Source organism: Danio rerio, chromosome 24 (assembly GCF_049306965.1).
Source record: "Danio rerio strain Tuebingen ecotype United States chromosome 24, GRCz12tu, whole genome shotgun sequence".
Classification (NCBI taxonomy): domain Eukaryota; kingdom Metazoa; phylum Chordata; class Actinopteri; order Cypriniformes; family Danionidae; genus Danio; species Danio rerio.
The window spans coordinates 21,074,370-21,101,861 of record NC_133199.1 but is presented as its reverse complement, the minus strand read 5'-3'; the positions used below and the strand labels follow the sequence as shown (position 1 = coordinate 21,101,861).

Below are 27,492 nucleotides of genomic sequence, written 5' to 3'. Positions count from 1 at the left end.
AAATCTGTTTTTAAAACTAATGAGAACAGCAGAAGTCTATAATTAACTTAATTTAATTAGCCTCACATGTTTACTCTTCTAAAATATTTTTAAATGTTTCTCAAAACAAAATATAGTGTTCAAAGGGGAAAAAAGTTTTAGTTTTTTATCCAGACATTTAAATAGAATATATTTTAGAGCAGCAATCACAATACCATCCACAATACCACCCCCTCCTCTTGCATACATTATCCAAGGTTATCATACCGTCAGGATCTAATACCGACCCATGCCCACAAGTGGTTCCAAATCTTTGTGTTTCTTTTTTCTGATGAATATTTTGAAGAATGTCGAAGAAATCAGTATTCATCAGCATCCACAGTAGGGAAAATATCTGAATGTTTCCATGCCTGACTTTGCCAAAACTCTTCTAAATATATTAGTTTTGCGTTAAACAGAAGAAACCCAGACAAGTCTGAAACAAGTTTTAGCTAGTTTTGGCCATTTCCAACCTGGTCTTATCGAGTGAGGCTGGGAGAGATGACCAGCTAAAACCAGCTCGACCAGCCTGGTTTAAGCTGGACATGGCTGATTTTGGCTGGGCTGCCAGCCTGGCTAGGCTTGTCAAGCTGGTTTTAGCTGGTCATCTCTCCCAGCCTCACTAGCTAAGACCAGGCTGTAAATGGCCAAAACCTCTCGAAAACCAGGCTGGTCGACCCGCTTAAACCAGCCAAGACTCGTTTAAGCTGTTTTTTTAGAAGAGAGGGTGAGAAAACAATGACAGAATTAATTTTTTTGGAGTGAACTAGCCCTTTAACACAATTGCATCACTGACTAGCTTGGGAAAATTACAAAACAAACTTAAATATTTGATTTGTGACCGCAGTGTGAATGTAATAGTATAGTAGGCCACGTTCACAGCAGTAGTAAACTTTCAATGCTGTATTTGCGTCACACACATTTCGGTTATTTACGTCAGGAACCGCACTCGTACACTCGGAAAACAACAACACAACTGTATTTTCAACAGCTTGTCAGTGTAGTGTGTAGTTTCTGTAACTTACGGGTAGGCAGGTACCTATGAGCCGTGTGTCTGAAGGTTTAGATTTAGTCACTGTCGTCCTTCGTCGAAGCTTTACCCGTGATTGGTGTCTGCACGCCACTCACATGCTCTGGTGTTTACTACAGAATAAGCTTTGGTCGATTAATTAACATTTAGTGGATTTGCTGTGTTAAATTTAGTTAGACTGCAGTTCTTGGACGTCGCCATCTTAAATATTTCTTCACTGCTCGCCGTCAGGGAGGTTTCGCGACCGTTGAGAAGTTTTCTATCGTTTTACGGTAACGTAACCGAGTATGCTTCCGGACTCATTAACTTCTAGTTATTTTATCAGTAGGACTACAAAGAGTCGTTATTTACCGCGGTAAAGTTAGTTTTACTTTCGACATTCATTAGACATTCGATTTTCAAATCAATTAAACTCTTTGTTCCTGTTATACTTTGGGCCAAAAATAGGTCAGATAGGCATAAATATGTGCCCTTTATGTTGCACAAGGCTTAATTTCTCGATTAAAAAAAATAAAAAATTACCATAAAAATGAATTAAACAATTCAACCATATAGAATTATACAATAAAACTAGCACCAGAATATTCAGAAAAACATCCTGCATATTGCACAAGACTCTGTTTTTTGAATTAGCACTCTATTTATTTTATAATATTTTTTAAATATCTTTTAATGTAAAAATTGCAAAATTCAATTAAACTCTGACACCATTTGAAATAAAATATTCAAATCAACTGTACAATTGTCTAAATATTATTCTCTATGATGCACAAGCTTTGTTTTTTACAGTTATGCCTTTGTTGATTTTATATACAGTATTGAATCCATATTTTCAGTATATCGAATATACTGTAAATCTCTTAATGAATTAAACTCTGACACCTCTTGAAATTAAATATTCAAATCAACTGTACAATTGTCTAAATATTATTCTGAATGATGCAAAAGCTTTGCTTTTTTACAGTTATGCCTTTATTGATTTTATATACAGTAATAAATCCATATTTTATGTATATCGAATATACAGTAAATCTCTTAATGAATTAAACTCTCACACTATTTGAGATAAAATATTCAAATTAACTGTACAATTGTCTAAATATTATTCTGAATGATGCACAAGCTTTGTTTTTTACAGTTATGCCTTTGTTAATTTTATATACAGTATTGAATCCATATTTTCAGTATATTGAATACACTGTAAACCCCTTAATGAATTAAACTCTGACACCATTTGAGATAAAATATTCAAATCAACTGTGCAATTGTCTAAATATTATTGTCTTTCATGCACAAGCTTTGTTTTTTACAGTTATGCCTTTATTGATTTTATATACAGTAATAAATCCATATTTTTAGTATATCGAATATACAGCAAATCTCTTAATGAATTAAACTCTGACACCATTTGAGATAAAATATTCAAATCAACTGTTCAAGTGTCTAAATATTATTCTGAATGATGCACAAGCTTTGTTTTTTACAATTATACCTTTATTGATTTTATATACAGTAATAAATCCATATTTTCAGTATATCAAATATACAGCAAATCTCTTAATGAATTAAACTCTGACACCATTTGAGATAAAATATTAAAATCAACTGTTCAAGTGTCTAAATATTATTCTGAATGATGCACAAGCTTTGTTTTTTACAATTATACCTTTATTGATTTTATATACAATAATAAATCCATATTTTTAGTATATCGAATATACTATAATTCTCTTAATGAATTAAACTTTGACACCATTTGACATATAATATTCAAATCAACTGTACAATTGTCTAAATATTATTGTGAATGATGCACAAGCTTTGTTTTATACAGTTATACCTTTATTGATTTTATATACAGTAATAAATCCATATTTTATGTATATCGAATATACAGTAAATCTCTTAATGAATTAAACTCTCACACTATTTGAGATAAAATATTCAAATTAACTGTAAAATTGTCTAAATATTATTCTGAATGATGCACAAGCTTTGTTTTTTACAGTTATACCTTTATTGATTTTATATACAGTAATAAATCCATATTTTTAGTATATCGAAAATACCGTAATTTTCTTAATGAATTAAACTCTGACACCATTTGAGATAAAATTTTCAAATCAACTGTAAAATTGTCTAAATATTATTGTCTTTCATGCACAAGCTTTGTTTTTTACAGTTATGCCTTTGTTGATTTTATATAGAGTATTGAATCCATATTTTTCAGTATATCGAATATACTGTAAATCTCTTAATGAATTAGACTCTGACACCATTTGACATATAATATTCAAATCAACTGTACAATTGTCTAAATATTATTGTGAATGATGCACAAGCTTTGTTTTTTACAGTTATGCCTTTGTTGATTTTATATACAGTAATAAATCCATATTTTCAGTATATTGAATACACTGTTAACGCCTAAATGAATTAAACTCTGACACTATTTTAAATATAATATTTAGATCAACTGTACAATTGTCTAAATATTATTCTCTATGATGCACAAGCTTTGTTTTTTACAGTTATACCTTTATTGATTTTATATACAGTAATAAATCCATATTTTTAGTATATCGAATATACAGTAAATCTCTTAATGAATTAAACTCTGACACCATTTGACATATAATATTCAAATCAACTGTAAAATTGTCTAAATATTATTGTAAATGATGCACAAGCTTTGTTTTTTACAGTTATGCCTTTGTTGATTTTATATACAGTATTGAATCCATATTTTCAGTATATTGAATACACTGTAAACCCCTAAATGAATTAAACTCTGACACCATTTGAAATAAAATATTCAAATCAACTGTACAATTGACTAAATATTATTGTCTTTCATGCACAAGCTTTGTTTTTTTACAGTTATACCTTTGTTGATTTTATATAAAGTAATGAATCCATATTTTTAGTATATCGAATTTACAGTAAATCTCTTAATGAATTAAACTCTGACAACATTTGAAATACAATATTCAAATCAACTGCACAATTGTCTAAATATTATTCTCTATGATGCACAAGCTTTGTTTTTTACAGTTATACCTTTGTTGATTTTATATACAGTAATGAATCCATATTTTTAGTATATCGAATTTACAGTAAATCTCTTAATGAATTAAACTTTGACAACATTTGAAATACAATATTCATATCAACTGCACAATTATCTAAATATTATTCTCTATGATGCACAAGCTTTGTTTTTTACAGTTATGCCTTTATTTATTTTATATACAGTAATAAATCCATATTTTCAGTATATCGAATATACAGCAAATCTCTTAATGAATTAAACTCTGACACCATTTGAGATAAAATATTCAAATCAACTGTTCAGGTGTCTAAATATTATTCTGAATGATGCACAAGCTTTGTTTTTTACAATTATACCTTTATTGATTTTATATACAGTAATAAATCCATATTTTTAGTATATCGAATATACTGTAATTCTCTTAATGAATTAAACTCTGACACCATTTGAGATAAAATTTTCAAATCCACTGTAAAATTGTCTAAATATTATTGTCTTTCATGCACAAGCTTTGTTTTTTACAGTTATGCCTTTGTTGATTTTATATAGAGTATTGAATCCATATTTTTCAGTATATCGAATATACTGTAAATCTCTTAATGAATTAGACTCTGACACCATTTGACAAATAATATTCAAATCAACTGTACAATTGTCTAAATATTATTGTGAATGATGCACAAGCTTTGTTTTTTACAGTTATGCCTTTGTTGATTTTATATACAGTAATAAATCCATATTTTCAGTATATTGAATACACTGTAAACGCCTAAATGAATAAAACTCTGACACTATTTTAAATATAATATTTAGATCAACTGTACAATTGTCTAAATATTATTCTCTATGATGCACAAGCTTTGTTTTTAACAGTTATGCTTTTGTGGATTTTATTTACAGTATTGTATCCATATTTTTAGTATGTCGAATACACCGTAAACACTTAAATGAATTAAACTCGAACACCATTTGAAATTGATTATTTAAATCAACTCTGAAATTGACTAAATAATATTACCTTGTTGCACAAGCTTTGTTTTTTACAGTTATGCTTTTGTTGATTTTAATTACAGTACTGAATCCATATTTTTAGTATATCGCATACACCGTAAAAAGTTAAATGAATTAAACTCGGACACCATTTGAGATAGTATATTCAAATTAACTCTGAAATTGTCTAAAAATTAGTGTCGATGTTACACAAGCTTTGTTTTTTACAGTTATGCTTTTGTTGATTTTATTTAAAGTGCTGATTCTATATATTTTTGCATATTATATACACAGTAAACACTTAAATTAATTAAACTCCGACACATTTGAGATAAAATATTTAAATTGGCTCTACAGATTTCTAAATATTATCCTCTATGATGCACAAGCTTTGTTTTTTACAGTTATGCATTTGTTGATTGTATATACAGTAATAAAACAATATTTTCAGTATTTCAATGTAAACACTTACATGATTTTTTTTACAGTAATGCCCTTTGTTGATTTTATATCAACACTCAATATATATTTTTAGCATATCGGATACAATGTAAATACTTAAACGAATCCTCTATGATGCACAAATTTAGTTTTTTACAGTTGCAAAAGGGCAACCCAGCCCAGTTGTCCCCCTCACTGCGGCTGGCACTCAGGCAGATCTGAGGGTTACAGTGGGAGTAAATCCACCGCCTTCGGGCTCACGGACATCTCACTCGTCAGTGCGCTCCATCCAAGCTTCGAGCAAGAGAAGCGCTTTGTCCTCCCGGATGGTCGCCCTCTCACTCGATGAGACAGAGGACCAGATGTCCATCATTGCACCGAACCCGCTTCCTCCCTCCGGGATGGTGAGCACGGCGCAAGATCCAGAAGCGCATATGCTGACCGTGCTTTCCCGGGTTGCTTCGGCCATGTGTCTGAAGACGGTTTATCCCCCAGCCTTGTGGCCAGACTGACTAGATGGGTGCTACATGGAGGATACTAAAAGGCCAGACCTTCTAAGCCTCCCGTCCCCTTCTTCCCGGAAGTGCACAATAGGCTCATGCTGTCTTGGACAGCATCTTTCTCTGCCCGATCTGCATGCGGCTTCGCCACTCCTCACCACCTGACGGAGCAGCCAGGGGATACGAGACGATCCCCCGGATCGAGCGCACCATTGTGGTCAATTTATGTTATGGTTATTTGCCTCTCTCAGGACCAGAGCCTACACAGCCGCGGACCAGGCTGCTTTCGCTTTCTGTACCGCAACAGACTCTGCTTTGCCTACCACCAAGTCAGCTGCGTGTGCCCTGGGAAGGACGATGGCTCCATAAGTGGTCCAGAAACGCCACCTCTGGCTAAACCTAGCAGATATGTGCAATCTTGACAAAGTTCACTTTCTTAACTCGCCTATATGCCAGGCTGGCCTGTTCAGCGATACCGTTGCTGAATTCACCTAGAAGTTCACGGCAGTGAAGGAGCAGTCAGATGCGATGGGCAGAGCCATCTATTAGTAAGACCGTAAGACCACTCCCCCAGCCGAACCATCCACATCCACCACTCCTTGCCGAGGGCGCCCGCCTGCGGCTTCCAGACCAGCTCTGCCACCCCCGTCTGCGCCTCTGGCCAAGCGGCAGCGCCAAGCACCTTGCAGACGTCCAGCACCCCCGCCCCAGGGCACCATTTATTCCAGTAAACAGACCACGAAGCATCGAATCAGACCACGAAGCACGAAAGCATCCCTGAGACGGGCCATCCGGAGAAGAGGGAACTTGCTCTTTCCCGGCGGAGGGCCGGGCTCCACATCAAATAACATCAAAGACGTTTTTTAACAACCAAAAACTCAAAGAAAGAGCATTTTCCTCTTCCCCGGATGTGACAGCCCGAACACTGCTAGTCGGAGACTCTATGCCTTCCAGCTCACAGGATCAGTGCATCAATAGCCAATAGCTCGTGGAGTGCAGGAGAACGATCTCTTTTCTCCCACACTCTCAGCCCCTCCTCCGAAGTCCGAATATCTCGCCTCCTGCTCTCCTTTGGGACGCCAGCGCTGCCTGGTTGACCCCATCCACTCTGTGCTGCCCAACCGTTGGTACGCCAACGATCATGCGGATGGTCACCCTCAGCCCTTAGAGGGACACACGTTCCTTCAGGCCGGATTGCCTCTAGGACAGGAGTCCAGGCATATCGTTGTCTCGACGAGTCTTCTGGAGTCATATGCGGCTGAAATCGATGCGTACTGTTCAGATCCTGGGCGAGCTAAAGCCCAGGTTGACCTGTTTGCTTCGTTTGAGAATGCCCATTGCCCATTGGTTCTTTTTTCCTGACTGAGGACTCTTTCGGCACGGATGCACTGGCCCACAGCTGGCCTCAGGGCATGCGCAAATATGCATTTCCCCAAATGAGCATGGTCGCGCAGTTTCTGTGCAGGGTCAGAGAGGACAAGGAGCAGGTCTTGTTAGTTGCGCCTCTCTGGCCCAACCGGACCTGCATATCAGAACTCTCCCTCCTTGCGACGGCCCCTCCCTGGCAGATCCCTGTGAGAGAAGATCTTTAATCTCAGGGACAGGGCACCCTCGCCCAGATCTATGAAACCTCCACGTGTGGTCCTTAGACACCGCAAGTAAGGCTAAGGTAACCTGCCGATTGTGGTGGTTAACACCATCACTCAGGCTAGAGCACCCTCTACGAGGCATGCCTACGCCCTGAAGTGGAGTCTATTCACTGGATGGTGCGCTTCTCACCGAGAAGACCCCCGAACTTGCCAGATCAGCGTTGTGCTTTCTTTTCTTCAGGTTAGTCCTGAAGTGGAGGCTGTTGCCCTTTACACTGAAGGTTTACATGGCATCATGACGCATTGGATGGCAGCACTGTGGGAAGACATAACCTCATCATCCGGTTCCTCAGAGGCACGAGGCAATTAAATCTACCCCACCCCCTTTCATGCCCTCTTGGGATCTTGCTGTAGTGCTACGCAGAGATCCGTTCAAACCACTCAATTCAGTATCTTTGAGATTTCTGTCCTTGAAAACAGCTCTGCAGGTCATGTTGACATCGATTAAGAGGGTTGGGGACCTGGAGGCATTTTCGGTCAGTGACTTGTGCCTGGAATTCGGGTCGACCCACTATCATGTGGTGCCTCTTTAACAGGCATCTGTAGAGCTGTGGGCTGGGCGACACCACATACATTTGCAAGTTTTATAATCTTAGAGTGTGGCCGATTTTCCTCAAGGGTGTTGGGAAACCCTAATGAATGAAGTTAGGTGTTGTAACATGCTTGCTGCGCCTTTCTCTCTAACACAGAGATACGTGAGCTTTCTCGCTTCGTCAGTTGAGTTCCCCACTTGGCGAACCCTGCAGAGTTCCTACGAGACTTCCAGCACCTGACTCAGTGGAGGAGTCATGTGTTGGCCCGTTACATTGTTTGTATGCCCCTTGGTCATCCCGCTATCTGGGTATAGATGCCTGCTATGTGCCTACCCCATATGCTCACTCAGCCACAATGTAGTCCCCCCCTCTAGGCAAGCTTATGTCTTCCCACCCTGCTAACCATCTTTTCGTATGCGTACTCCCCCTTTTTACGGCTAGTCTATATGCTTTTTTGCCACCAGGTCTCCCCATTCGGGCAGCAGGTGGCTTCCACAGCGTTCTTTCTATCGGGACTGCATGCTTTCCCAACTTACTGTCATATTAAAAATTTCTAGAATTAACTAGGTGTATTTTTACGACTCCCTGAAATATATATCTAAACCAGGAACAGGTAAGTAAGGGCAAGGAGACATGCTGGAAGGCTGCACCTCTGGTCTTACAGGTGCGCTCACGCTGCAGCTTGGCATGCCCCTCACCAGACACATGGTAAGGTTCTTTCGTTATGGCGTCTTCCATAGATTTTCCCATAGTCAAAGTTTCCACATAGCACTGAATTTCCTCTCTTAATAATAATATTAGGACAATTTTAGAGTTAATTTGTATACTTTATCTAAATGGTGTAAGAGTTTAATTCATTTAAGTGTTCACAGTGTATCCGATATTCTAAAAATATGGATTCAGTACTGTAAATAAAATCAACAAAGGCGTAACTGTAAAAAACAAAACTTGTGCATCATAGACAATAATATTTAGACAATTTTACAGGCAATTTGAATTTTTATTTCAAATGGTGTGAGAGTTTAAATCATCAAGAGTTTACAGTATATTTGAAATACTGAAAATATGTATTCATTACTGTAAATAAAATCAACAAAGACATAACTGTAAAAAACAAATCTTGTGCATGAAAGACAATAATATTTAGACAATTGCACAGTTGATTTGAAGATTCTATCTCAAATGGTGTCAGAGTTAAATTCATTAAGAGAATTACAGTATATTTGATATACTAAAAATATGGATTTATTACTGTATATAAAATCAATAAAGGTATAACTGTATAAAACAAAGCTTGTGCATCATAGAGAATAATATTTAGACAATTGTACAGTTGATTTGAATATTATATGTTAAATGGTGTCAGAGTTTAATTCATTAAGAGATTTACTGTATATTCGATATACTAAAAATATGGATTTATTACTGTATATAAAATCAATAAAGGTATAACTGTAAAAAACAAAGCTTGTGCATCATAGAGAATAATATTTAGACAATTGTACAGTTGATCTAAATATTATATTTAAAATAGTGTCAGAGTTTTATTCATTTAGGCGTTTACAGTGTATTCAATATACTGAAAATATGGATTTATTACTGTATATAAAATCAACAAAGGCATAACTGTAAAAAACAAAGCTTGTGCATCATTCACAATAATATTTAGACAATTGTACAGTTGATTTGAATGTTATTTGTCAAATGGTGTCAGAGTCTAATTCATTAAGAGATTTACAGTATATTCGATATACTGAAAAATATGGATTCAATACTCTATATAAAATCAACAAAGGCATAACTGTAAAAAACAAAGCTTGTGCATGAAAGACAATAATATTTAGACAATTTTACAGTGGATTTGAAAATTTTATCTCAAATGGTGTCAGAGTTTAATTCATTAAGAGAATTACAGTATATTCGATATACTAAAAATATGGATTTATTACTGTATATAAAATCAATAAAGGTATAATTGTAAAAAACAAAGCTTGTGCATCATTCAGAATAATATTTAGACACTTGAACAGTTGATTTGAATATTTTATCTCAAATGGTGTCAGAGTTTAATTCATTAAGAGATTTGCTGTGTATTCGATATACTGAAAATATGGATTTATTACTGTATATAAAATAAATAAAGGCATAACTGTAAAAAACAAAGCTTGTGCATCATAGAGAATAATATTTAGATAATTGTGCAGTTGATATGAATATTGTATTTCAAATGTTGTCAAAGTTTAATTCATTAAGAGATTTACTGTAAATTCGATATACTAAAAATATGGATTCATTACTGTATATAAAATCAACAAAGGTATAACTGTAAAAAACAAAGCTTGTGCATCATAGAGAATAATATTTAGACAATTGTGCAGTTGATTTGAATATTGTATTTCAAATGTTGTCAGAGTTTAATTCATTAAGAGATTTACTGTAAATTCGAGATACTAAAAATATGGATTCATTACTTTATATAAAATCAACAAAGGTATAACTGTAAAAAACAAAGCTTGTGCATGAAAGACAATAATATTTAGTCAATTGTACAGTTGATTTGAATATTATATGTCAAATGGTGTCAGAGTCTAATTCATTAAGAGATTTACAGTATATTCGATATACTGAAAAATATGGATTCAATACTCTATATAAAATCAACAAAGGCATAACTGTAAAAAACAAAGCTTGTGCATGAAAGACAATAATATTTAGACAATTTTACAGTTGATTTGAAAATTTTATCTCAAATGGTGTCAGAGTTTAATTCATTAAGAGATTTACAGTATATTCGATATACTAAAAATATGGATTTATTACTGTATATAAAATCAATAAAGGTATAATTGTAAAAAACAAAGCTTGTGCATCATTCAGAATAATATTTAGACACTTGAACAGTTGATTTGAATATTTTATCTCAAATGGTGTCAGAGTTTAATTCATTAAGAGATTTGCTGTATATTCGATATACTGAAAATATGGATTTATAACTGTATATAAAATAAATAAAGGCATAACTGTAAAAAAAAGCTTGTGCATCATAGAGAATAATATTTAGATAATTTTGCAGTTGATTTGAATATTGTATTTCAAATGTTGTCAAAGTTTAATTCATTAAGAGATTTACTGTAAATTCGATATACTAAAAATATGGATTCATTACTTTATATAAAATCAACAAAGGTATAACTGTAAAAAAACAAAGCTTGTGCATGAAAGACAATAATATTTAGTCAATTGTACAGTTGATTTGAATATTTTATTTCAAATGGTGTCAGAGTTTAATTCATTTAGGGGTTTACAGTGTATTCAATATACTGAAAATATGGATTCAATACTGTATATAAAATCAACAAAGGCATAACTGTAAAAAACAAAGCTTGTGCATCATTTACAATAATATTTAGACAATTTTACAGTTGATTTAAATATTATGTCAAATGGTGTCAGAGTTTAATTCATTAAGAGATTTACTGTAAATTCGATATACTAAAAATATGGATTTATTACTGTATATAAAATTAATAAAGGTATAACTGTAAAAAACAAAGCTTGTGCATCATAGAGAATAATATTTAGACAATTGTACAGTTGATCTAAATATTATATTTAAAATAGTGTCAGAGTTTAATTCATTTAGGCGTTTACAGTGTATTCAATATACTGAAAATATGGATTTATTACTGTATATAAAATCAACAAAGGCATAACTATAAAAAACAAAGCTTGTGCATCATTCACAATAATATTTAGACAATTGTACAGTTGATTTGAATATTATATGTCAAATGGTGTCAGAGTCTAATTCATTAAGAGATTTACAGTATATTCGATATACTGAAAAATATGGATTCAATACTCTATATAAAATCAACAAAGGCATAACTGTAAAAAACAAAGCTTGTGCATGAAAGACAATAATATTTAGACAATTTTACAGTTGATTTGAAAATTTTATCTCAAATGGTGTCAGAGTTTAATTCATTAAGAGAATTACAGTATATTCGATATACTAAAAATATGGATTTATTACTGTATATAAAATCAATAAAGGTATAACTGTAAAAAACAAAGCTTGTGCATCATTCAGAATAATATTTAGACAATTTTACAGTTAATTTGAATATTTTATCTCAAATAGTGTGAGTTTAATTCATTAAGAGATTTACTGTATATTCGATATACATAAAATATGGATTTATTACTGTATATAAAATCAATAAAGGTATAACTGTATAAAACAAAGCTTGTGCATCATTCACAATAATATTTAGACAATTGTACAGTTGATTTGAATATTATATGTCAAATGGTGTCAAAGTTTAATTCATTAAGAGAATTATAGTATATTCGATATACTAAAAATATGGATTTATTATTGTATATAAAATCAATAAAGGTATAATTGTAAAAAACAAAGCTTGTGCATCATTCAGAATAATATTTAGACACTTGAACAGTTGATTTTAATATTTTATCTCAAATGGTGTCAGAGTTTAATTCATTAAGAGATTTGCTGTATATTCGATATACTGAAAATATGGATTTATTACTGTATATAAAATCAATAAAGGTATAATTGTAAAAAACAAAGCTTGTGCATCATTCAGAATAATATTTAGACACTTGAACAGTTGATTTGAATATTTTATCTCAAATGGTGTCAGAGTTTAATTCATTAAGAGATTTGCTGTATATTCGATATACTAAAAATATGGATTTATTACTGTATATAAAATCAATAAAGGCATAACTGTAAAAAACAAAGCTTGTGCATCATTCACAATAATATTTAGACAATTGCAGAGTTGATTTGAATATTTTATCTCAAATGGTGTCAGAGTTTAATTCATTAAGGGGTTTACAGTGTATTCAATATACTGAAAATATGAATTCAATACTGTATATAAAATTAACAAAGGCATAACTGTAAAAAACAAAGCTTGTGCATCATTCAGAATAATATTTAGACAATTGTACAGTTAATTTGAATATTTTATCTCAAATAGTGTGAGAGTTTAATTCATTAAGAGATTTACTGTATATTCGATATACATAAAATATGGATTTATTACTGTATATAAAATCAATAAAGGCATAACTGTAAAAAAGCAAAGCTTTTGCATCATTCAGAATAATATTTAGACAATTGTACAGTTGATTTGAATATTTCAAGAGGTGTCAGAGTTTAATTCATTAAGAGATTTACAGTATATTCGATATACTGAAAATATGGATTCAATACTGTATATAAAATCAACAAAGGCATAACTGTAAAAAACAAAGCTTGTGCATCATAGAGAATAATATTTAGACAATTGTACAGTTGATTTGAATATTTTATTTCAAATGGTGTCAGAGTTTAATTGAATTTTGCAATTTTTACATTAAAAGATATTTAAAAAATATTATAAAATAAATAGAGTGCTAATTCAAAAAACAGAGTCTTGTGCAATATGCAGGATGTTTTTCTGAATATTCTGGTGCTAGTTTTATTGTATAATTCCATATGGTTGAATTGTTTAATTCATTTTTATGGTAATTTTTTATTTTTTTTTTAATCGAGAAATTAAGCCTTGTGCAACATAAAGGGCACATATTTATGCCTATCTGACCTATTTTTGGCCCAGAGTATAACAGGAACAAAGAGTTTAATTGATTTGAAAATCGAATGTCAAATGAATGTCGAAAGTAAAACTAACTTTACCGCGGTTCTTTATTTGTGCTTCAACGGTCTACTAATTGTTATGTGGTTATATTTTAAGTTACTGTATTATTATTATCATAATCACACTAGTAGCCTATGTAGCATTGCTTTATTTCTGTCCACAACTTTGTCATTCTTCTAAAGTTTATGGTTGCAGGTTTGCAAAGATTTTAGGTGGTTGACCAGCCTGGTTTAGAGGGGTTTTGGCCATTTTTAGGCTGGTTTAAGCTGGTCAGGCGGGAAAATGACTAGCTAAAACCAGCTTGACCAGCCTGGTTTAAGCTCATCTCCCAGCCTGACCAGCTAAGATCTGGTTGGAAATAGCTAGAACTTGCCTGGAAATGGCCAAAACTCGTCTAAAACCAGGCTGGTCGACCAGCTAAAACCAGCCAACCAGCTTAGGCTGGTTTAAGCATTTTTTTTCAGCAGGGATGTCCTAAATCAAGCACACTGTCAGTCTTTTACTTCACTGCCATTCCATACAATTTCTCTACCGTTGCCTAAGCGGATGGAAGTGTCTGTTGGATGAGTACTAAAGTGTTTCACTTTAAGTAGTCAGACACCCAGGTACTTTTCCCCTATAGTTACTGTAAATTTGATCATGCTTTATTACGTACTGATTTTTAAATTCTATATATATTGTTGCATAGAAAAGTACAATTTCTGATGAAACCAACAAATCTAGAAATCACATTCTTCACTTCAGTTGTTCAGAGACAGCATTCAAGATTGTAAATCCCTTTTCCAAAACACGTTTAAATGCAGCGCTTTTAAGAACTTCAAGTCACATATAGCTCATAATATAGTTCTAGATTTAATTGTGGGAAAAATGAGACGGCTGTCCACAAATGTGTAGTTTCACCAATTTCCATCAATGCTTTGATCTGATTAAAATAAAACGAAGATTTTTCAGATGCATGAATGCTGTCACTGGCCCCATTGTGTGTGCCCTGCTTTGAGCGCATCAGAGGTCAGAGGCCAGTGGGTGGTCAGTAGTGTGGACAGCTTGATGAAGCTGAGGGGAGAGAAGGGCTTGCTGTTCCCACAGCAGGAGCGCTCGGAGCTGGCCAGGTCCCTGGGGGTCATGCTGAGAAATGGGTTCCACTCACCAAATAGCAAACACAAGGACAGACTGGAGAAATATGAGGGTTCTTGAGTGGTGATGTGGGAAAAATAAAGGGATGACAGAGTTTAGTGTGTACTGTGTTTCCCTGGACAGAAGAATGCTTCAGCAGACATTTTTGCATTTTGTAAAAATGTATGCAGCATCCAAAATAAAAAAATAATTTTTTTCCATATAGTATGCAAATGACCAATGCAATCTTATGCCAATTCCTTTTAACTTGGTGACTCATTTGTTTGAACTCATAGGCTATAATTTGTTTGAATTTAGTACAAATTGGTCATACTAAAAGGTTTTGTCCACTTTTAAAAATGTTAAATTTTAAGTATAAATTTGTACTAATTAACCCAGATTTAATCAATCCGTAACAGGAGATCAGGCTGGAAAAACAGTATGTGAGTGTAGTATGACCAAATTCATATTACCCATAGGAGATAAGTACATTGGTGATCTACAACAAGATTCTGTGGATAGGCACTAGATTAGACTAGACACGTTCTCATGAGGATTTTTTTGATACTGCTATCACAATGACTACGTTAATGGTGATGTCGCCAACTACTTAGCATGAATAATACATTTTTAGTTAGTTGTTTTGCAGATCTTGAATCGTAAATATAAAACACATCCGTTTTAGTACACTGTTGTCATGTAAAAGTTACTATTACCTTAGGAATGTGTGCTATTTTATAAAGAGACTTTTCCAAACATAAGATATTTTGAAGAAAGTTGTTGAGTTAACCATTTTGATTTCAACAACAAAGCAAAAACAATTCAAGACAATGGGAAACAAAACTGTTACCAACATTCTTCAAAATATATGCTTCACCAAACATTAATGCAGTTTTGGATCAATATTACAATGAATAAAATGACAGATCTTTGATTTTTTTGGCTGTGCTCTTTCTTTAAATGATGTAAAAGTATTGTAATTAGCATTCAAAATCACGCACATTACACCAAATGTAATATCTTCCCATTTAAACAGAAGCAGATTTAACTGGAGTGCAATGAAGTTTGCATTTGTGTCATTCTTCCTTATAAAAAGCCCATCAAGGTTTTTTAAAAATCATACTGAACTTATTGAGCTGACATGCTGAAACTTAGGTTCAAAAAAAGAAACGGCAAAATGCAAGAGCTGTTATAATCAGATTTTATCACTGAAAAAAGTTCATCACTACAATCTCAGTGTTCAAAATTTCTTAATATGAAGCAGGACTTGTGTGGTTTCACTTTTGATGTTTTAAATACAAACTTTAGAGATTTTGCATAATTTCTGTACAAATACATGAGAACGTGGACATACCATATTTATAACGTATAAAACCACATCAATAAAATGGTGCAAAAGAAAAAAAAAAGTCCCTGCACATATAAAAATAAATTAATAGACATTATCCAGTCACCAGTCTTGTTGAAAGCCTGTTTAAAAAAAAGATCTGAACACACCGACAGTGCTTTAAAACGGTCCTTCACACCACCAAGTGAAATCACAAATATGTATTTACAACAGAAAAAGAGGTAAAAGTGTGCTAAACTAAGTCTCATTTATTCTGACAGCTTATTCTTAATCCAATATGCATCTGTTGATTTACATCGCAACTAAAAAGAGGAAAAGAAAAAATATATATTTACAAAACCACAAAATCATCAAGTAGGCTTTTTTCATGTTTTCTTACACCTTCAAACACCAGACATGTTCATCAAAATGATTGAGAAGTTTGTACAGTAGTATAAAACATTTCGCCAGTTGAGTGTTAAAATATTTTACCTTGCGCCCAACAAGCAACGTATGCAAATAAATAAAAAAGGAACAATAGAAAGTTGGCTTCAAAGTATTCAATGCAGCACAAACATTCAAAATGAGTTTTTGTTTCAGTTGTTTTCAGTGTAGTCACTGTACAGGCAGAGATTCTGTCTCTGAACTGGTATTGCCTGAGCGACGCCGATTAGGATTTATTCATTCCAACAAAAAGGAAAAAAAGGATAGACTGGAGGAAATAAAACAGGGCTTTCCAGAGTCTGGCAGCGTCTCCAGGGCCCGCACGGCCCCTCGCTGAGAGCTAGGAGATCGGGGCCAGGCACTTGGGTTCAGGGCCTGGTCTATGAGAGGTAGTTGCTCTTGGAAGAGTGCAGCAGGGTCAGTGGACATTTGGGACACCTCCTCAAAGGGGAAGCTCAAGATCAGGAGGCAGAGAAGGCCTTTGTGGTGCACAAATGTCTGATCGCTTCAGCTTTGAAACGTTTGACGCCTTGAAACACACAGATAGACGAATAACGACAGGGTTTTTATTGTTAAAGGGGTGTAGAGAGGTAACAGCGGTGAGCAGATATTGTTCCAGAAGCGTCTCCATCCTTCAGTCCCATCGGTTTACGCTTTCCACCCACAGAGACTTGCACCAGCGTGTCATTTTCAACACACTGGCAGGGTGTGTGTGTGTGTGTGTGTGTGTGTGTGTGTGTGTGTGTGTGTGTGTTTTGGTCCTCGTGGGACCCAATAAGTTTACAGCAAGTGATTTCCACAAACTCAGTGCAGCATGTTGTTTGCCAGATGGGCATCAAACTGGCAAGTGTGTATGTGTGTGTGTGTTAATGAAGGCTGGTGCTAGTGAGGGTTTCGTGTGGCGGGTAAGTGTTCTGGTCTTTGCTGCTCAGATTGCCAGCCTCATGGGGTGAGCAGATGAAAGGGATCCAGAAGGCAGAACCTCCCCGTAATGTTGCTTTCTGCATCAGGTTTTCTCCTGTCCTGTCACAGGTACAGCTTTCTCCCCCAGTCTCTGAAGAAAACAACAACAAAACAGACTTTCAGTAATCACAGCATGGACAAAAGGTTCATTTGTTGAAGATATAATATACAAAATATATAAATATATCTATTAATAGTTATCCTAATATGTTTAATACACACACATATGTATACACACACACACACACACACACACACAAGATATATTTTTTCTGTAAAATACTAATGACATTTCTTCCAAATTACATAAAATTTTTGTCATATAGAGCATTTTATGGCATGAAACAATAAAAAAGAGGCATATTTTTAGATTTATTTTAACTTATTTTTAGACAACATAAAAATCAATGTTTTAACTTACTGGAATTACCTACGACAGATAACACATTAGTGATTTTCTGGAGGAAATTTTGAAAAAAAATAAAGTGCAAGAATCTTTGCAAAACCTTTATAGAATAAAAGGAATACTAATATTTAATTACAGCTTCCCCACAGCAAATAAAGCCAGTAATTAAAAAAAAATAGGTGAAAGTGGTCTCCAAATATTTTCTATATAATCATCTATCTAAAATATAACAGCAAATCTTTAAATATAACAATAGTTACAATTAAAATGAACTAATATACACTTCATATTTCACACACGCACACACGGAATCCATAAAACATGTCATACTTTAGTTTGTTTGATGGCTGCAGTATTAACTCCAGCTTTAGGAGTGTTGTTGTCATTGTGGTGGGCTAGGAAGGGGTTTGTGCTGGTGGTTGGCTGATTGCCGGGCAGGAGGCTGTTGATTGGCAGCTGCTGGAACTGAATGTCATTCTGCTGCTGTTGTTGCTGCTGCTGCTGTTGTTGTTGCATTAACTGATAGAGCAGAACCTGCTGCTGTTCCTAAACACAGACAGACAAACACAGTATGATGATGAGATGTCTAGACAGAGACGGCACACCCACAGACTGCCCACAAAAACGCCTGATGCAGATTGCCAGAAAAGTGGCAAGAGTTTGCTCAAAATTGCAATTCCAAGAGCTGCCAGAACAGCATTAGAAACACTTATGAGGAAGAAAGCATTGCTTTTTTTGTACCAGTGAATTGTGTGGTTCACATGATATTTGCAAGCAAATTTGTATATTTATTTTTTTATTTTGAGAATTACGCATGAACTCAGAATGATCTGCCCCTAAATGTTATATTATCTACAGCAACACAATGCCAATTAACCACTTTAGGGGACATTTCTCCCCAAAATTAAAAACGGTCATTGTTGACACACTCAACTCGTTCTAAACGGGTTCCAATTTCTTTCTTTAGGTGAACACAAAATAAAATATCTTAAGGAATGTTGGAAACCAGTGGCTACAGAGTTCCACAGTAACTTTATTCCCTACTATGGAAGTCAATAGCTACCAGTTTCCAACATTCTTCAGAATATCTTCTTTTTGGTTAAACAGAAACTCATAAATGTTTAGAGAGTGAGTCAATGATGTGTTAATTAAAATTACATTATTATCCCTTTAATCACTATAGCAGGGTTTTTGTTTGTTCAAAATGAAGCTGAGATGGTTTCCCTCATAAAATTTTTGCCAATTTAAAAAAACACATTTTGCATTATTCTTACAAACTTAATGATGTTAGTGATGTAGCTTTCATTTGGTGTAAAAAGAAGAAGTCTTAAACCCTAAAAACACAATCTCCAATGTTAAACATGATGGTGGATAACTAATGTTTTGGGAGTATTTTTTAATTGGTGGACCAGGGAACCTAATGACCATGAAAAGCACTATAAAAATTGAGCAATACCTCCAAATTCGCATCAATATCAGGCAGTCTCCAGAGAAACTTGGCCTTTTGGACATTTCAGAACAACAACGACCCAAAACACGCAGCAAAATTGGTGAAGAAATGGTTGGCGGATAAAAACATTAACATTTTGCAGTGGCCCAGCCAGAGTCCTGACCTAATTAAGGAATTGAGAATATTCAATTGAGAATGTGTGGAAGAATCTAATGATCAGGGTGATAGAAAGGAGACCCACCAACCTGAAAGGATTGCAGCTCATCGCTAAAGATGAATAGGCAAAAATACCAGTGGAGACATGAAAAGGGCTGGTCAGCAATTAGAGGAAGCATTTGATTGGTTCAATATTACAGCTTTTTTCTTCAGATTTTTGAGAAGGGTACAGATAATTTTGGACATGCCCCTTTTTGTTCAAATGTAAATAAAAGCTGAGAAATATTTTTTCCACAATGATTTCTCTTGTGCATCGTCGTCATCTAATAGGAGACGCCTGTGTCATTTTCGGACAAAAAATGCTGGTTGAATAAAAGTACCCTAAAGTCAAAAAAGTGAATAATTTTGGGCTTGACTAAATAAGCCCTATACATAATATATATTTACATAGGTAAATAAACTGAATGACAGGCTCAACAATCTACCGAAATGCCCACAGTAATGTTAATGACACATTATTTGGACATTTTTATATCTGAAAAAAACATTGGAAGTAAATGTGTGCAGTTAATCGTGTACTATATTTATGGTGAAAGCGACGAATAATGCTGATGTTCCTCTCACCGGTGTGGGCTGCTGGGAGCCGAAAAGCTGCTGTAGTTGATGCTGATGGAGGAGAATCTGCCGGTGTTGTTCAGTGAAAAGCCTAGAAACACATGCAGAAGACCAAATAAGCAAAATACTTTTTTCCAATTAAAAATCATCTTGGTCATGGCTCCACTCATTAATAAGAAAGAACTTTGTGATGATAACTAAGGGCTGAGGAAACAGCTGAACTATAAGACAAGCATAAAGACATAAGGACAAATGCACAAGTGAGAAAGAAAAGGGCTCAGCAAGCCAATCCTCACCTAGTTTTCGTTGTAGACATGCTGCTATAATCCAAAAAGTGCAAGCGGAAGAGAGATGAGGAAGCAGAAAAGATGAGCAGAGATGAAGGAAATATGAAAACATCACACTATGCCAAGCTCTATAGATAAATCTCACAAGTACATCACATTCACAATTCACCCCAAAATAATAATAAAATAGGTCAAATGAAATACAATTGAACAGTTTGTAGTCATAAAGTCTTTTAGTCAGAAAAATTAAATAGTTGTTCAATTGACTTTAAGAAATAAAAAATATAAAAAAACAATCAATGCTGTATTTGCCCATGAAATATATATGTATATTCTGAAATGTTTCTTTTTAGGACCAATCAGCACAACAGAATGCTTTCTGAACAATCATTTATCCCTGAAAACTTAAGTAAAATTCAGCTTTACATGACAAAGAATCATATTTTAAAATTAAACCAATAATAAAAGGAACTGTGATAACATTTCAACAAACTGTTTTTATTGTATTCCTTTTTCACAGCCTTCTTTCATAATCAAAGAAAATAAACTACCCAAAATATTTAAAGTGTGCACATGAAACACGCTCATTTGCCTCCAAATCTTAATCAGTCCCCCTGGTTGGCAAAATCAACAAAAAGTTGCATATTTTTGTGATCCAGCAAAATTCTTAATTAAAAGCAAAATAATGGCAAAAAATGTTAATAATCTCATAAAACATCCAATTCCAAACCATATAATCAATTTATATTTTTTTCAGCTTGCAATTTATTGTTTTATGTGACTTATGGACACTGTATACACAGTGCACGTGATGCATTTGGGTGTCTCTCAAAAAAGCCTGCCCCCCTCACAATCATTACATTAAATTACATGAGAGCGGGGGAACTGTTTCGAAGCCTGTGCAGTAAGCAGATGCTGATTAAATGCGAGTGATTTACATGTGGAGTCCATGCAAAGATTGGATTAGGCATCCTATGGCGCGAATTGGGCGTTTTTTTTGTTTAATGCTCGTTAGACAACTTCTATTAAACAGAGCAGTGAAACAGACAAAATAGCAAGCAGTTTACACTGATGGAGATCGGTTTAAGAATGACAGCTGCTGGACGTGACCGAATTGCAGAATATTATTTGTGCTTTACATGTATGGCTGGTATTACGGTGTGCGTAATATCGATACGCGTTTTAGTTTACCTCCATCCCTGTCGTTGACAAGAGCAAACGCTTCAAACGCTTCTGCCATTGACGAGTTTTACGGCAATCCATGTTTTAGGTGTATTACATTAGGGGAAGCCCTAACACCTGTCCTGAGTGAGATACATGATGTAAGATGCTTCAGGAAGTGAAATTTAAGAGAAACTAAGATCGTGGATAAAAATAATAGTTATACAACCTTTCTTTGGCTTAATCCTACCGTTTTAGATCTGTTTTAGATCTCGTCTTGACAAACCAAAATAAAGAAGCTTTATTTTTATGATTTGTGTCATTGTCTGCCTAAAATGGTAAATAATATAAATAATAATATAAAATAATATCTATAATTCTTTTAAATTTAGTTATGTTTTTTAATCGCAAAATTGTCTGCAAATTTCTGGGAATTACCACCACAAAATCAGTTATTTCTATCGTAAAAAAAATAAATAAATAAAAAAAAATCATAAAAAAACTAGAGGATCTGCTTAATGCACAGATTACAAAAACACATTTTACTCCTCTTAATTTTGGCTTTCAAAGAATTATCCAAAAAAAAGCCACATCATCAGCATCCCCACTTTTATCCATGTTATCGTTTTCCACAAAGAATGGCTCTCATTTCACATCTCGTCATTTATCATTTTACATTAGCTCCTACCTGTTAGTGAGAGAGCTGGACATGGACAGAGATGCGCTGGAAGCTGTTGCTGATTGGGGCAGGGGACTGCTGTTCTGGGTCAGGCTGGACTGGGAGGTTTGGATTACTCCGTTTAAGGCGCCCACGATGCCACTCATGGCCAGGTGGTTGCCCTGCAGAGCGCCCATCAGACCCGTCACCCCGGCTATGGCAGGCAGGGACGAGTTGGCATTGCCAGGCTGGACAGGCACCCCGGCCATGCCGACTCCGTTCACCTGCTGCTGGGGCGGGCTGTGGGCTGCAGACGGAGGGGTGGAGAGAGACGACGTGCTGCTTCCGCTACTATGGCCACCAGACTGGGGATCCTGAAAGAAGGAGAGAGAATAGAGAAAGCACAAGAGCATGAAAGGGAGAGAGAGAGAGAGAGAGAGAGAGGGGAGAGGTCAACATGAGAGAGGCACCTCCTTTACCTGTCCTGCCAAATAAATACATCATCATATAAATGAGATATTACATTACAGGAAGCTGTAAATAAAAAAAACACAACACTGCCACCAATTACGCCATGAATCTGACATTACAATGCTTATTTATGCGTTAAACCATCAAATCACTGAAACACATTTGACTAGGGCTGGGCGATATGATCAACATCTAGATTTTATTTTAAACTTATTTATTTTTCCTGGTACAGCAGATTTCACTTTCAATACTACAGAAACTGAATATACACCGTTAAAAATAACACTATACAGAGTCTTCATGAATTATGTATGATTGGTTTCTTATTTAAAACATAAAAGTTATTCAAGTAAGTGTGAGCTTTTGTCCCTTTATCCTTTTTTATTTTTAGTTTAACAAACTCCTGATACACATCTGTGTAAAAACAAAACACTACAGCATGTTCACTACATTCATTTAGTCAAGAGTGAGTGATTTTCTTCCTGTCATTTGTTTAACAAAGACAGAAGCAGGTACACCAAGCTGCTAAATGCACGGATACACAAGAGTTTCTGCAGGTTTCAACAAGTCAAATTTAAGACTTTTGAAGACTTTTTGAAGACCACGCAGAATGAAATTTCAGACTTAAATAAGGCTAGACACTTTTTTTAATGATTTTTTAATGGCCCAGCAGAAGAAACAAAAATTAGTAATGTCTTAGCCAAACATTTTAAATAGTGTGTCAAAGCAAGCAGACCTTAGTTGTACACATACATTTTTGTTCAACATCACTTAAAAAACTGTTTAAAGACTAAATGTTTGCACAACAAACTACAGTCATAATATTAGTTCTGAGTAGTTTTGCTAAACGCTTTATTGACGTGTTGTTAGTGATTGGGTGCGTTTTGGATTGATTGAGTAGCTTTACATAAAAAAAATTAACACCCGTTTAAAATGACCTAAAAGCCAATATTTAAGTAAATTTAGGACTTTACGGCTAAAATTTGTGTTTTTAAAATTTAAGCCACTAAAACTTTTTAGGACCCTGAGGACATCATGAATATACCGATACACATGCAGTTTCACACAGGGTTTAGGTTTTCTTAAGACATACATGACTGTGTTTATGTGAACAATCCACACAGCAATCATTATGACATTGCTGTGCATGTATTTGACTATTTAACTGCACAAAGCAACCAACAGAAACACATTCAGGAAGGAATGCTTTCAGTGTTCTGTGCTGATTTTTTATTAACAACATTTTAAAATTAAAGTCATGTCCCATTCTTTTTTATTTTCTTATTCATGCATTTTTCTTTGACACTATTAGGCATGGGCCAGTATAAGATTCAGAAGGTATGATAACCTTGGATAAAAATATCACGGTTTCACAGTATTGTGATTACTGCTGTAAAATATATTCTTTTTAAATGTCTGGGTAAAAAAACAAAACTTTTTTTCCTTTTTGAACACAATACATTTTATTTTGAAAAACCTTTTTGGAGCAGTAAAGACGTCAGGCTAAAGATTTCACATGAATCGTTGACTTCTGCTGTCTTCATTAGTTTCAAAAACACAGATTTCATTACAAATCTGTTTAAAATGTATCCAATTACAATTTAAAATGGCATCTTTGGATATCTTTTCTGCTGGAGAAACTGTTGTCCTAATAAATGTTAATATGTAATGTAAATAAAAATCGTACACATACCTTAGGAACAGTATAGCAGAAAATTTTGGCAGTTTTAAAACATTGACTTTTCCAAACCACGGTGTACCTTGAAAAGCATTATCGTCCCATGTCTAAACACTATAAAGTGTTAATAACTTTAGTAGCACTGAATAATGTTGATATTCACTTTCTGCAAAACAAATCCTACAGCAAAATCTTTAACATCTGATAATATATTGTGCCATTATATAAATATTGCCATACCACCCAGCCCTATACTCAACTACTTAAATATACATAATATATAACACTTGACTCAACTAAAGAGGTGCTCAGTCCCAGCAGATGGCATCTGCAGAGCAGGGGTAGAGGAAGTTACCTGAGTGGGCAAGGGTTGAGAGGACTCTGTTAAAACACTGCCTAGCTGAATGCTCTTGCTGTGCAGCATGTCTGGAGGAGAGAGAGATTTTGCAACTTGACATGAATGTGGAGACCAGATTAGCTAGAGTTGAGCTGGGAGAGGAGGCTCCGTGAGCCGAACAGAGGGTAGGAAGGGGGTCGGACGGGGTGAGAGGTGGGCTTGTGTGTGTGTATGTGTGAATATGTGAATTGGGGGGGTGTTTGGGGTGGGATTAGACTGTGACGATCCAGATGGAGTGTGTGAAAACTGTATGGGCACACAAGAGGTGGAGAAGGCTAACCTGTGTGAGTGTTGCTGGGGTACATTGGAGAGGAGGCAGTGGTGGCCGTGGTGCTTGCAGGGGTGAAAGGCACAGAGAGTTGAGCGCTCAAGAGCTGCAGTCGTTCCTTCTTCATGGTGAGAGTTCGGATTTGCTCCTCCAGGCGCCGGTTTTCCACCTGCAGCTGGTGCAGGGACTTCAGCATTGCCAGAACTGGACATAAGAGCACACACAAAACATCATAATTCATTCATTTTCTTTTTGACCTAGTCACTTTATTAATCAGGGATCGCCACAGTGGAATGAATCGCCAACTTATCCAGCACGTTTTATGCAGCGGATGCGCTTCCAGCCGCAACCCTGGGAAACACACACACACTCCTGTACACACTCGCATACACTACAGCCAATTTAGCAAATACAATTCACCTGTACCACATGACCTTGGACTATGGGGGAAACCAGAGCACCCGGAGGAAACCCATGCATCATACCATGCATCAAGGCAATTGTGCTACTCAATGCGCCACCGTGCTGCCCTTTCAAGATAATTTAGCTTTCTGTTTTACATTTAACTAGTCAACATCAAAACAACTCAATTCAAGTAACATTCCTTTTATTTAAAACGTCCAAAATCATCTGGTTAAAGAACGCCCTATTCCCTAACAGCTGCCCATGAATATTTTGTGGTGACAAATGAATAATATTATTATCATCCTTTTACAATTTTTGTATCCATCCAAATAAGCCAAACATTTGCAATCGATTAACCAGTGGAAAATCATGCATGTTTCCTACTGCTTGGTCTGTGCGCGAAAAACCAGTCCACACTTACACAGACAATCTCACGTCCTCTGCAGACCCACAAAGATACGCTTTTTGCACCAAAATGCATCCGACCATAGTTTCTGAATTTCCTAAAATGTCGGGGATTCGAGTTTTACTTTTGCTTTCTAAAGTTGCCATTATTTGTATGCGTTTTTGCATTACCTTTTCGAAGCTGATCTACACTTTTTAAATCTAGTTATTATTATAATTTTTTGCAATAATTATTCTGTAATTTATTTCACATTTGCTGTATATTTTATTAATGATGTTAATATTTGACAAAATTTATACATAGACCTATCTAAAATGCTTTGGCAATACTGTAAATGTCGTCATGCTAATAAAGCAACTTGAGAGAGAGAGAGAGAGAGAGAGAGAGACCGAGAGAGAGAGAGAGAGAGAGAGAGAGAGAGAGAGAGAGAGAGAGAGAGAGAGAGAGAGAGAGAGACCTTTACCTCTCAGTGGGTGCACATGGGTCCTAAATAGCATAAAAGTAAGAGAAATAGTGGATTTCTTTTATTTCAGCAGCTTTTTTTAAATAACTTTAACCCATTGAAATGAAAAGGTGTATAACAGTGTCTTAATAAATAAAAATATAGTTTAAAAATTACATTATTTTTAGTTTGTCACATGTTGTTGACCATTTATGTGCTGTGGGTAAAAGGTGCGTTTCAATTCGGCTACCACCGCAAGTATATTTCAAACCTGTGGGAAGCATTTGTGTGTTTGTGCTTTTATCATATGTTTATTGTCATTAGAACTGATTGTAAAGCTGGCAAATTTTTACATTCAATGTCTTTCGTTTACAAAAATGAATCAATTTTAAAAAGCTTATTAGACTCCATTTTCAGCAGTAAATTTTTATTTGCCAAGTATTTAAAAAGTGCATATTTCTGTTTAATACGAATAAGTGGAGACAATCTGCATTTCATAATGCATTACATTAAAAAGCTAACTTGATTTCACTTGACAACAAAATAAGTGGTTACAAACCACCTTTTAAAAGCAGCGAACCTGATACCACAAGTGCAAAAACTACATCAGCACACGTGTGGTTCAAGACCTCCAGAAGAAACTACAACAACAGACTTCCGCTCTCAAAGAATCACATACCACTGATCGGAGGCCAGCAACCTCGAACAAAATTCAAACCAGATGCACTGTCGCCAAAACCGCAGTACTGGTCTCATATCAGTGGCGAACAGAAATCCAACCGTCCTACTGCTTCCTTTTCAGGCATCTCCATGCATTTATCTGACTTCCCCCTTCACCAGAAGAGACTCAATCTTAACAGAAACAGCTGCAGCTCATTCACACAATCCTGACACTACAAACTGACCTGCTGCTATAGAGAGATTCACTGCTACCTGCTGCTCGACAACATTACTTAGCTC

The 27,492-nt window shown here is 35.1% G+C and overlaps 2 protein-coding genes across 52 annotated transcripts in view; both read right to left on the bottom strand.

The window, feature by feature from the left end:
* The window catches only part of bmi1a (bmi1 polycomb ring finger oncogene 1a), a 36,675-nt gene extending 35,385 nt beyond the window's left edge, over window positions 1–1,290 (bottom strand). The window contains exon 1 of one of the 2 annotated variants that reach the window (XM_073940017.1): window positions 1,044–1,290. The gene's annotated coding sequence lies outside the window, so the exon portion shown is untranslated. The remainder of the gene's footprint in view (window positions 1–1,043) is intronic. The other variant, XM_073940018.1, reaches the window with a different exon arrangement.
* Window positions 1,291–16,185: 14,895 nt separating this feature from the next.
* The window catches only part of mllt10 (MLLT10 histone lysine methyltransferase DOT1L cofactor), a 73,281-nt gene continuing 61,974 nt past the window's right edge, over window positions 16,186–27,492 (bottom strand). For 17 of the 50 annotated variants that reach the window (XM_017353906.3, XM_017353908.3, XM_068217182.1 and 14 more), the window contains 7 exons: window positions 25,292–25,483; window positions 24,970–25,040; window positions 22,496–22,839; window positions 20,656–20,679; window positions 20,369–20,450; window positions 18,469–18,684; window positions 16,186–17,823 (listed from right to left, as the gene is read on the bottom strand). In XM_017353906.3, coding sequence (XP_017209395.2) covers window positions 17,776–17,823; window positions 18,469–18,684; window positions 20,369–20,450; window positions 20,656–20,679; window positions 22,496–22,839; window positions 24,970–25,040; window positions 25,292–25,483 — 977 coding nt within the window. In that variant the 3' untranslated portion in view covers window positions 16,186–17,775. The remainder of the gene's footprint in view (window positions 17,824–18,468; window positions 18,685–20,368; window positions 20,451–20,655; window positions 20,680–22,495; window positions 22,840–24,969; window positions 25,041–25,291; window positions 25,484–27,492) is intronic. The other 33 variants (XM_017353909.3, XM_068217183.1, XM_073940592.1 and 30 more) reach the window with 5 other exon arrangements.